The sequence below is a fragment of the Juglans regia genome, chromosome 13 (genome assembly GCF_001411555.2).
Source record: "Juglans regia cultivar Chandler chromosome 13, Walnut 2.0, whole genome shotgun sequence".
Lineage (NCBI taxonomy): Eukaryota > Viridiplantae > Streptophyta > Magnoliopsida > Fagales > Juglandaceae > Juglans > Juglans regia.
The window spans coordinates 14,699,995-14,710,030 of NC_049913.1; the positions used below are offsets into that span (position 1 = coordinate 14,699,995).

The window sequence follows — 10,036 nt, forward strand, 5'->3', positions numbered from 1 at the left end:
TGTAGTCAGCCTCATGGTGTCCCTAAATGGTGAGTATGCTGTCTCCACAACTTCCCTTTTGCAGGCTGCTCCTCAAGCCTTCGAGTGCCGATCTTCACTTGGGCCCTTTATCATATCACAAGTCTTCAAGCAATCGGGAGGCCGCTGAGTACATAGATGAGCGAATCCCAAGAATAAAAGCTCATTCCCTCGTGCTCTGGAACTCTTTAACTTTAGTTGAACAAACAAGGTTTAGACTTGGCTGATTATAATTGTATCGTTTTACATTTAGAATTTTGTAGACAAGTTTATATCTTCACTGATAGAGCGTGGAGAAACATGGAGAAATAGAGCGACAAACATCGAGGCAGAAATGTCTCCAGTTGGCTAGATGCTTTTTTCCAAAGTAGATAGTTTAAAAAGTCGGTTAAGCATGCGTATGATACGGAGAAATGATATTCTAACCCACTGACAAAAGACACCCGTATGATACGAGCCGTTTGACTATAATAATACTTATTTTTTCTCCTAAGCGAATAAATTTTTATTAAAAACGAAAAGGATGATACATAAAAAGGGGGTGGGTTCCCCAACAAATACTCCAATACAATAATCACAGTGCAAAAATGGTGAAAAAAAAACATAAAATAGATTTTGAAACCAATTTCTTGGTCCCCGGCCTATGCCTTACAAAGAGGGTGTCGTCTTTTAAAACGATAGTTAGCAGTTCACAAAGTCATGCGAACTATGGGTAGACCTTTGCTAGAAATGGTGAAAGTAGTTAGTGCACTGTAGGTTGTCTTGAGATGTTTTTTAAAAAGATCCGTAGTCCCTTTTTCAAGATCATCGATTAAGAAAAGCAATAACATAATCGAAACTCAAAAGCACGACATCGAATAGACTGATTGGCAGCCAATCATCTGTCTTCCCGCGCATCTGTGGTGGCACGTGACAACCACACGCCAGTGGTAGAGAGGCTAGATAGGGCAAATTTGGAAGATCTCGGTGTGAAAAATCTACTGATACGACACGTGTAAGCGGCAGAGTCGTGGTGTGACGTCGCTGAAGACCATACGCAGAAAAAAGCCACACATGACTCATCCAACTTTTTGGCACAATTCTACTCCGTCCAAGTAGATCAACAGCTATAACATGGCGTGATGGGACGCGTTTCCACTTATGACAGCCGGAGTGCAATAGATCTGACCAAACCACTGTTCTTCATTTACTACTTTCGGATTAAATGCACGCCATTAAAAACGGTTCATCAACATCTTCTGCACCATTTTAGATGCAAGTCATTAACACCCAGCTCCACTACTTTCAGAATCGACTGAATTAATATTACTTTATTTAAGCCGGGAGTTTTTTTACTTCATCACTAGACCTAGTACAGGACAAAAGAAGATGAGTTCTGGGTAAATGGAGTGTAGAAACAATAAGCAAACCTATATCCTTGAGATCTTCTCGGCCAAAAAGAAGGGAAAGAAAAAAAAAATTACGAGCAAACAGTTTATGAAGGCTCACCAGATTACAAGCATCACGGAGACTAGTCAAATAAGGGACACCATTGTGCACAAACTGAGAGACATAAACAAGCATCAAGGGATATCATGCCAGTCGCAGCATATGTTTCCAAGCACCAGGCGTTATGTTGGAAAATGATTACCCTGAACTTCTAATCATTCAGAACCATACTTGGAAATATAGAACAAAAGGAGCAATAAACAACTTCATCTTCTTCAACCAGCCATTAGATACGCAAAGGTGTTAACTAGTGCAGAAGCTTTGTTGCAGACAAGATCATCAAAAAGGGTCGTAGGCAACCAAGTTTCTGAATAAGTTTTCATTACATAACAGAAGCTGAACAAGATGCAGACGAGTAGATATGTCATATGTGGTGCAGAGAAGCTGAGAGAGGGAGAGCAATTAACAGCTTCATCTTCATGAACCAGCTAACAAAAAGGTTAACTAGGTTATCAGCTTTGTTGCAGAGAGTACACTAAAAAGGTAGCGCACACAACCAAGATGCAGGAGCAATGACGACTAGATGACTGGTGCAGAGGCAGAGATGGGGAACCATGTGCACTAACATGCAGTATGTAGCGAAACGATGCCGTATAAGCCGAAAAATACACCTCAAAACAAAACATGTAAACCTTTTAGGAATCTCTACACAATAGATCTAAGTAACCAAAGTTTGAGATAAAAATATATAAAAGTTAAAAGTAGCAATTTAAAGTAGGAAAGAGACCTCCAAGTTTCAGTCAGCTGAAGAGAGAACCGACGCAAAACGGTGTCCAAATCACCCCTTTTGGCGGCTAAAACACTTTGTAGATGCTATCTATACCCAAGTGTCTAACAATATCCATTGTCATCACATGAACATAACTAACATGATTCTTGTTCGTTCAAGCAAATCTATTAGAACTACAGCAAAGCAGCGATGGCACTTTAATGTCATTTCAACCTTGGCTTCAGTTCACATACCACCCGCCCTTAGTCACTGCCAAAAAAGGGAGAAAAGAAATCATCATCAGAGCTTGGATGAAAAAAGAAATAATAACATGGCATTCAACCCTGAACAATATTGTTATTTCAGGGACATGATTTTGCTTGGACTGCAACGTATTAGAGCAGAAGCATGCACTTCTTTTAGGAGGAGTGAAGGTTTTCTAACAGCTGAGCCCATCCAACAAAGAGCATGTGCTGGTTTATTATTTGTAAATTTGTCCACTCAAGCTTTTAAGTCACAAGGCTATTAAGAGGCAACAGCATCGCGTTGTAGAACTAAGACATACCCATTAGCATAAGGTGAATCGTGGCGGGCACGGCGATATGGAGGGGACCTGCTGTAGCTGCGACCACGTTGAGGAGGTGTTACACTCCGGCGTCGTGGAGATCTTCTCCCACGGGGACTAGAACTCAAAAGCAAATACAATTAATTATCAAGTCTTGACATTCATACTCGTTATATATCATGTGCAAATATGGAAAGACAGTTTTATATATGAATTTGTTAATAAACATGCAATGCAAGCTGTATAAAACAAATCAACATCACACCCTTCAACACACCTGCGTCCATACCCATAGCTTGGACTACTCCGGCGTCGAAGAGGGCTAGGGCTCCGACGCCGTCCACTTCCCAAACCTCGTGAGCCAATGCGCAAGCGACATTCTCGAGCAAAATGACCAGGTTCACCACACTCATAACACTTCAAATCCTCCCCACCACCACCACGACCCCGTCCATCGCCACCGCCACCACGACCTCCACCACCCTTAGAATTGTGAGAAAGCTCTACACGCCAACCATTTTTCCCTGTAAAAGCAAAATATAATTTTATAGAAGTCTTGAGGTCAAAAGGCAGGAGAGAAGAAAGCTCCAACTTTCAAGATGCTTGACAATGAAAAAATCCAGGAGATTTTAGAATCCAAACTGAATATAAAATAGACAACACAAAAAAAAGATATATCCAACTGCAAAATCACCAGCAATTTATGAGAGTTTTATTGAGATGAACCGATATCTAGTACAGAAAACCATCCAGCAGCACCTCGACAAACTCCATTACCTGATACTTACTAGCGCCCAGGAACAAGTTATCTAGGCAACTATCCATTACCACATAGGAAAGAAATGGTTTAGACATGTGACGTACCATAACCAACACATTCAGAACATCTCAAGCAGCCTAGGTAAAGATACAAGTTAACTCCACTGAAGGGGCAAATGTAAAAATGAAAGCAACCTTGAGGTCTTCACAGAAAATGGTAAAAAACGTAAATTTAAACTTATCATGGACAAATGTAAAATATAAGCCTAGGTAATCCCTAGGGGTTGGCTCAAGTGGTATGAGGCCTTAGCCTTAGCGGTATGCTCCCTTCAGGTCTAGGGTTCCAACATTTGAATGCAAACAATTTATAGGGGCCACGTCCCATTGGTGAAAAGCTGACGATGTACCTGATACGTGTGATGGGGGCATGTTACACAAATTTAGAGTTTAACAGAGTAAAAGGCATGTTGCATTTTCACTTTGCACAATCTTCGGGATTCCTCATCATAAAAACAAAAACAAAAACAAAAAGCCTAGGTAATCCCAGATATCTTGTTTTTAATACATGATATCATAACAAAAGAAAAGATTTTCACCATCCATGTAAAAGAGAGATCTGATGGCCACCAGTAAGCAGTGAGAACTAATAATGATTAGATACTTTCAACTAATTACAAATAAACAGTTTTCCCAGTGCATGTACAATTTTTTTTTAAGATGACACTTTACTCAAAGAATGTAATAACTAATAAGTAACAATAATCATTGAAGCACCAAATTATTCAAGTACAACGAAAAAGAAGTGCCTGTACTGACCATCCAATGATTGAATCGCATCAAGAGCGTCCCTGCGATCATCAAACTCAAGAAATGCATATCCTGGTGGTCTTCGAGCAACCCAGACACTGCATAATTCCATTAAGAGCTTAAGGCATTATGCAGCTATGAAGTAACTTGAAGAAAAAGGGGGATAGACACAAATCCACCCTATCCCCGACCCAAAGAAAGGAAAAGAAAAATTTCATTATATTCCATTTGTGATGCAGACATAAAAGTATCACCAGAAACAGCTATTTATCCTTATAACGGCAGAATGAGATGGAGCAATAACTAGATGTCGTGTAATACCAACTACAACAGACCCATGCGCCCCTGCACATCAAATCATCATTCATAGAAACACCAGGTTTAATTATTATTCAACAAAGTTCATGAACCCAAAAAACTTTCACAAAACGGTGAAGCAAACAAAGTACACCGGTGTTGTTTCTAAGCTGGGATTGATTTGGACGGAGTACTTTTCTCTCAGAGGAAACGCGGAATTAGGGTTCTGCAAACTCAAATTAAAAGCCCATACGTAGAAAATCCGAAGTGGGCCCTTCACTACTATCCAAACCAATTCAAACTCTCGAGACTCAATTATAAGACTCAAAATAAAGAAACAGAGCATAAAATGTTGATAACGACGATCTGTCTTAAAAAGTAAACACTTTACCTTCGAAGAACACCGAACATACGAAACTCATCTTCAAGATCCCTCTCAGTCACTCGGGGATCCAAATTCCCAACATAAACCCTAGACATTGTCGCTATCCAGTGAAACCTGAAGAAGAAATCGCAACAAAGAATCCATACGCTCTAGTAAATCCAAAGAAAATGTAAATTTCACCCAAGTCCAATCCAACAAAAAAACCTTAAGTTCAGATGTGTACTTTCTTGAAGATAACCGAGAAAAAAATAGAAAAACAGGATTTCGCAAATTCTAGCATAGACCTTAAAGACCAATAGACGTTCAAAGATTTAAAAAAAAACAAAAACAAAAAATTTTTCTCTCCTGTAAAGGATTATTCTCCATCGAAAGAAACAAACGGAAGATCGAGGGTCTGATAAGTGATTAAATATATTGTGACAAAGATCGAGTTTTGTAGGCACGGATAGAGCAAAAGCCAGTTGATGAGGCGTGCCTGAGAGCAGAAAATAGTAAAGACCGTACCTTTAAGCAAATAGATGCTAGGGTTCTGAGAATCGGCACGAGAACGGAAGCAGAGCTCTAAAACCCTAGAGACGGAATCTAGAGCAATTCAATTTCCAGGACCCTCGTGTACTTTGCTCTTTCTCTATTTGAAAGAGAATTTTTGTAGCGAGTAATTGCTAGATCCGTTATCGCTGTGCAAATGATTTATAATTAAAACATTAATATTTTTAATAAATTTTATATTTATTTAATTTTTTAAAAAGAATAATTACAGTGCAAATATATATATTTTTATATATCCAGTGTCTGCGCTCCCGTTAAGTTATGTTTGGATATAGATATAATTTTATCTCATTTTTTATTATAATTTTTTTATATTTTTATATAAAATATAATAAATAATTTAATTTTTTTAAATTTTTAAATAATAAAAATATTAAAAATTAATATTATAATAATATTTTATTTAATTCATTTAAAACTATCTCATAATATTTTATTTTATTATCCAAACAAATTATAAAATAAAGGACCCTCCGAAGGCCGAGGTGGTCTTTGGGTTCTCCATAAAGTACCATCTCCTAGTAGCACCCCATGGTCCATTTCTTAGCAAGTAAATAATAATAATATAATACTTTCCAGAGAATCAGAAGAATCTCATCTTTTGGTCATAAAAGTATGAAAATTTTTATTCCTAAACCTCATACACCACATATCAATATTTTTATGATTTTTTTAATTTTATTCTCTTATTAAATATGTGGTATATGGATTATGAGTAGAATAATTTAATTATTTTAAGAATAATAAAATCAAAAAAACTTTAAAAAAAATAAAAAAATCTTGGTATGTAGTGTATGAGTTTATGAATAGTAATTCTCTAAAAGTATATATCCGTCCATGAGTAATGATTTGTATTTTAATGACTATATTACATTTTTATTTTGTTATTTTTTTTTTTAAACTCACATTTTTGTTCTTAAACCTCAAGATGGGTTACATTATTTTGGCGGAAAATGTTGATATCCTTATGACTTTATACGTGCCTGTTTTTGCCTTGTCTGATTATATTCCTATGACTGTAGATTTGAAATTGCTTTACCATCTTTGTTGAATATGAAAAAGCGTGTGGCTTTTCCTAAAATATCCAAATTGTGCAACGTGAAATGTGCCTTTGAGGCCCCTTTGGGTAATTTTGCTTGCCCCACGATCGAAGACCTCGGTGCCTTCTTTCTAGTGTCTTTACACTGCTTTTTACCTTTTTTTTAGGAGTTGTGCTACACAGAAACTACACACATTTACACACCACTTAAAAACATGTGATTTTATTTTTTTACCATCATATTTCATATTGCATTGTGTAGACTTATGTTTAAAATTTTTCTTCCTTCTAGAATCGTCTCTTCCACTATTTTGTATCTAATATTTTTCTTTTTATTCTCTTTTTTTCTCGTTCCATAAAATTCTCAGATTTCTTAACTATGAGACACTTCCTTTCTATAGGATCCCAAATTGTTCTTTGTGTTTGGCCATTGTTTACTTTTCTTCTCATTTCTTTCTCTTGTAATTGTGATGGTTCTCATGGACAATGATAACACCACATCTCGAGTATCACCAGGGTCTAACTTCATCTCTTACTCCTTGAACTCCGAAACTCGAGGTGGTCAATTTTGGTGAAAAAAGCCATCGAAATCTCTATTATTAGATTGTTGCAGTTGGATTGACATGCAGGTTTGACATATATTCACCTTGGGGCTAACATTGTTGCTCTTCAGGATCATCCCAAGTAAGGGTTGTTTTTTTGCATTACCTAGTTATCATGAACAGTGTTATGCCCGAACTGGCCTTACTCAGTAATTTCGAGTAAGAGTGCTACTCGGTTATCTTGAGTGGTGTTTCGAATGGACTGAACTTGCTCGATGAACAAGGGTTATTTTCTTATACCATTCGATTATCTCGAGCAGTGTTTTAACCGAACTGACTTTGCTCGAAATAATTTTTCCAACAAATTGCGCAGTAATAGAAAGTTGCTCAGCCCTACTTGAGAATCTCGATGAGGTCTTGCAGAGATCAACCTTGCTCTGTGATTCGCAGCAACAAACAAGTTGCAACTATTGTTGCTACTCGGCCAAAAGTAACAAAAGCAATTAGCTATCAAAAAGTCAATACTAATATAATTCGATTTCTTCATATTTCTATTCTATTATAATAAGTGTCTATCGAGCATGAACAGTAATAAACATTATTTTTTTCATCCTATGTGTGTATTACATGTGTGTCGTGTTGTGTTTTTTTTGTCATTCTGTTTTGTTCTTTTGTGTTTGTTTAAGTGAGAGTTTATTTATCTTTTTAATATTGTGTCAAGTGGGTCAGGGTTCAGTGTTAGGGATGGGGATGGGGATGGGGATGGTGTTATGGAAACTTGGAATTGATGGAAAGGGTCTGTTTGTGTCAATCAGTCAAGGTGTTTTTTTTTTCTTCTTATTTTTCAAATCTATATCTGTCGAGTGGTAGAGTGTTTGTGTTTGATAACGTTTTGTGTTTTGAGTAGTAATATGGTTACTACCCTATTACTACACATCTACTACCTAAGTGCATTTCAAGTTTTTTTTCTTGTTTTTTTTATCATTTTCGTTTCTCTGGGTTGTGGATCTGAGTGTTGCTTTTGAGATTTTTTTATTTAGTGTTCTTTTTCCATTCGAAACCAAACCAACTATTTCTCTGGGTTTTTCCTGTTGTTACTTTCAGATTTTGCATGCTTACTGAAGATCTTGACATTCTCGAATTTCATCTTCTTGGTGGTATGGTTTATACTTTATATTTTGTTCCGCTGTGTGGATTGTGGATTTGAACGTTGTTTTTGGGATTTTTTTATTTGCTGTTATTTTTTTTTATTACTATTTTTCTTTGCATCCGAGACAAGTCTGTCAGATTCATCTTCTGTTTTCTTTCTTCTATTCCTGTAGTACCGAGTTTTTATTGTTCCTTTTTTACCTTCTGGTTTATGTCGGTTTGTTTGGCGTTTGCAAGTTTGTTGTGCAGGCTCTCTCAGATTTATCTCTTCGGGTTTTTTCCCCTTTTTATTTTTTCCTACATATGACTTTAAGATGGCTTCTGTTGTTGATGTTATAATATAAGTTTATGGTTTTTGAGGTTATATTATGGTTGTTGATGTTATATTATGTTCTATTATTGGTTAAATTATGTTGAGATTAAAATTTTTTGGTTGGAAATATTATAGGATTTGTTTTTTCTTAAGCATTGTATTTTTTTTTTTTTGTGTACATATGGCTTTAAGATGAGTTTTGGGTTGTTCATCTTATCTTATATTTCTATTTCTTTTGTTAAAATAGAGGGTCACATAATGGAATAAAAAGAAATTAAATATTAATCTGATATCATGTTCTTGGAATTCCTTATTGAATTGATACAATAAGCATATTTATTTCTTCCGATTTTTTTTTTTATTTTTTATTTTTTTCCTTCTGGTTCTTGTCAGTTTGTGGGTTGCTATCTAGTTGTTGGTATCCTTTATATCAAGTTCTTGGAATTCTTTTGTGAATTGATACAATAAGCATCAGATACATCAATTAGTGAGGTTCAACTACTATTTTATCTTCTTGCTCTTTACTTTTTGGCTCAAAATTGTTTCTTTTTGGTTGGAAAATGGCAGAACAAGGATTCTAATTTTTTTTTTTTTAACATATAGTTTAAGATGGCTTCTAGTTGTTCTTCGTATATTATGAGTTTATGGTTTTTGTATCTATGACAGTGGGTTAAATTAGGTTGAGCTTAAGATTTTTTTGTTAGAAATTTTCTTCTCAGGAACAGTATCAAAGTAGTATAATGGAATTAAAAAAAACTTAAATATTTTGCAGTAAGAAATGGAATTAAAAAAAACTTAAGTCTATTTCATCACCCCCTTCTTGATCACTTTGTCAGTAAGAAATGTTATTTTTATCTCAAACATGCATAATAATCTAACTATAAACATTCCATTGTAACATTTTTATTAATTTACAATAGTTTAAATTTTCTCTATATAGGTTCTTTACCTTTTTATTAATCATACAAAACTGTTAAATTTCTATCATGCATCACCATTTACCATATTTAGAGAATATTGTAATACAAGCTTCAGAAAAATAACGGATGATTCAACTTGGTGTAGATCCTGATTAACTCAATCAACAACAGTACAAAAACTTTAATATCCTCTCAATTGATCTTGTATAAGATGACACAAAATGATTAGTTATCCCACAAACCAGCCAACCGCATTTTGAACTAAGCTTGTTTAACTTGTATTAAATTTGTATTAAACAAGTTTAGTAAATGATCAATTATTAAACTTGTATTTTGAACTAATCTTTTTTTATTGTTGGTCTATGCAAACTTGTAATTATTATACTCCACTTAGATATTATTATGCAAAAATATTTGTCAAAATTTATCCTATTTTTGTGCATTAAATTATTCATTAATCAATTTTTTTGTGAAAAAATATATTATTTTTGTAAAA

The 10,036-nt window shown here is 35.1% G+C and overlaps 1 protein-coding gene across 1 annotated transcript; it reads right to left on the minus strand.

Moving 5' to 3' along the window:
- Positions 1-1,688: 1,688 nt before the first annotated feature.
- Positions 1,689-5,692, minus strand: LOC109019839 (serine/arginine-rich splicing factor RSZ21). The gene is made up of 6 exons (XM_019002213.2): positions 5,533-5,692; positions 5,035-5,142; positions 4,356-4,444; positions 3,058-3,304; positions 2,781-2,897; positions 1,689-2,485 (listed from the first exon to the last, which is right to left on the minus strand). Exons 2-6 carry the CDS (start codon positions 5,121-5,123, stop codon positions 2,479-2,481), a joined length of 549 nt encoding a protein of 182 aa, XP_018857758.2. The 5' UTR covers positions 5,124-5,142; positions 5,533-5,692; the 3' UTR covers positions 1,689-2,478.
- Between the last annotated feature and the right edge of the window lie 4,344 nt (positions 5,693-10,036).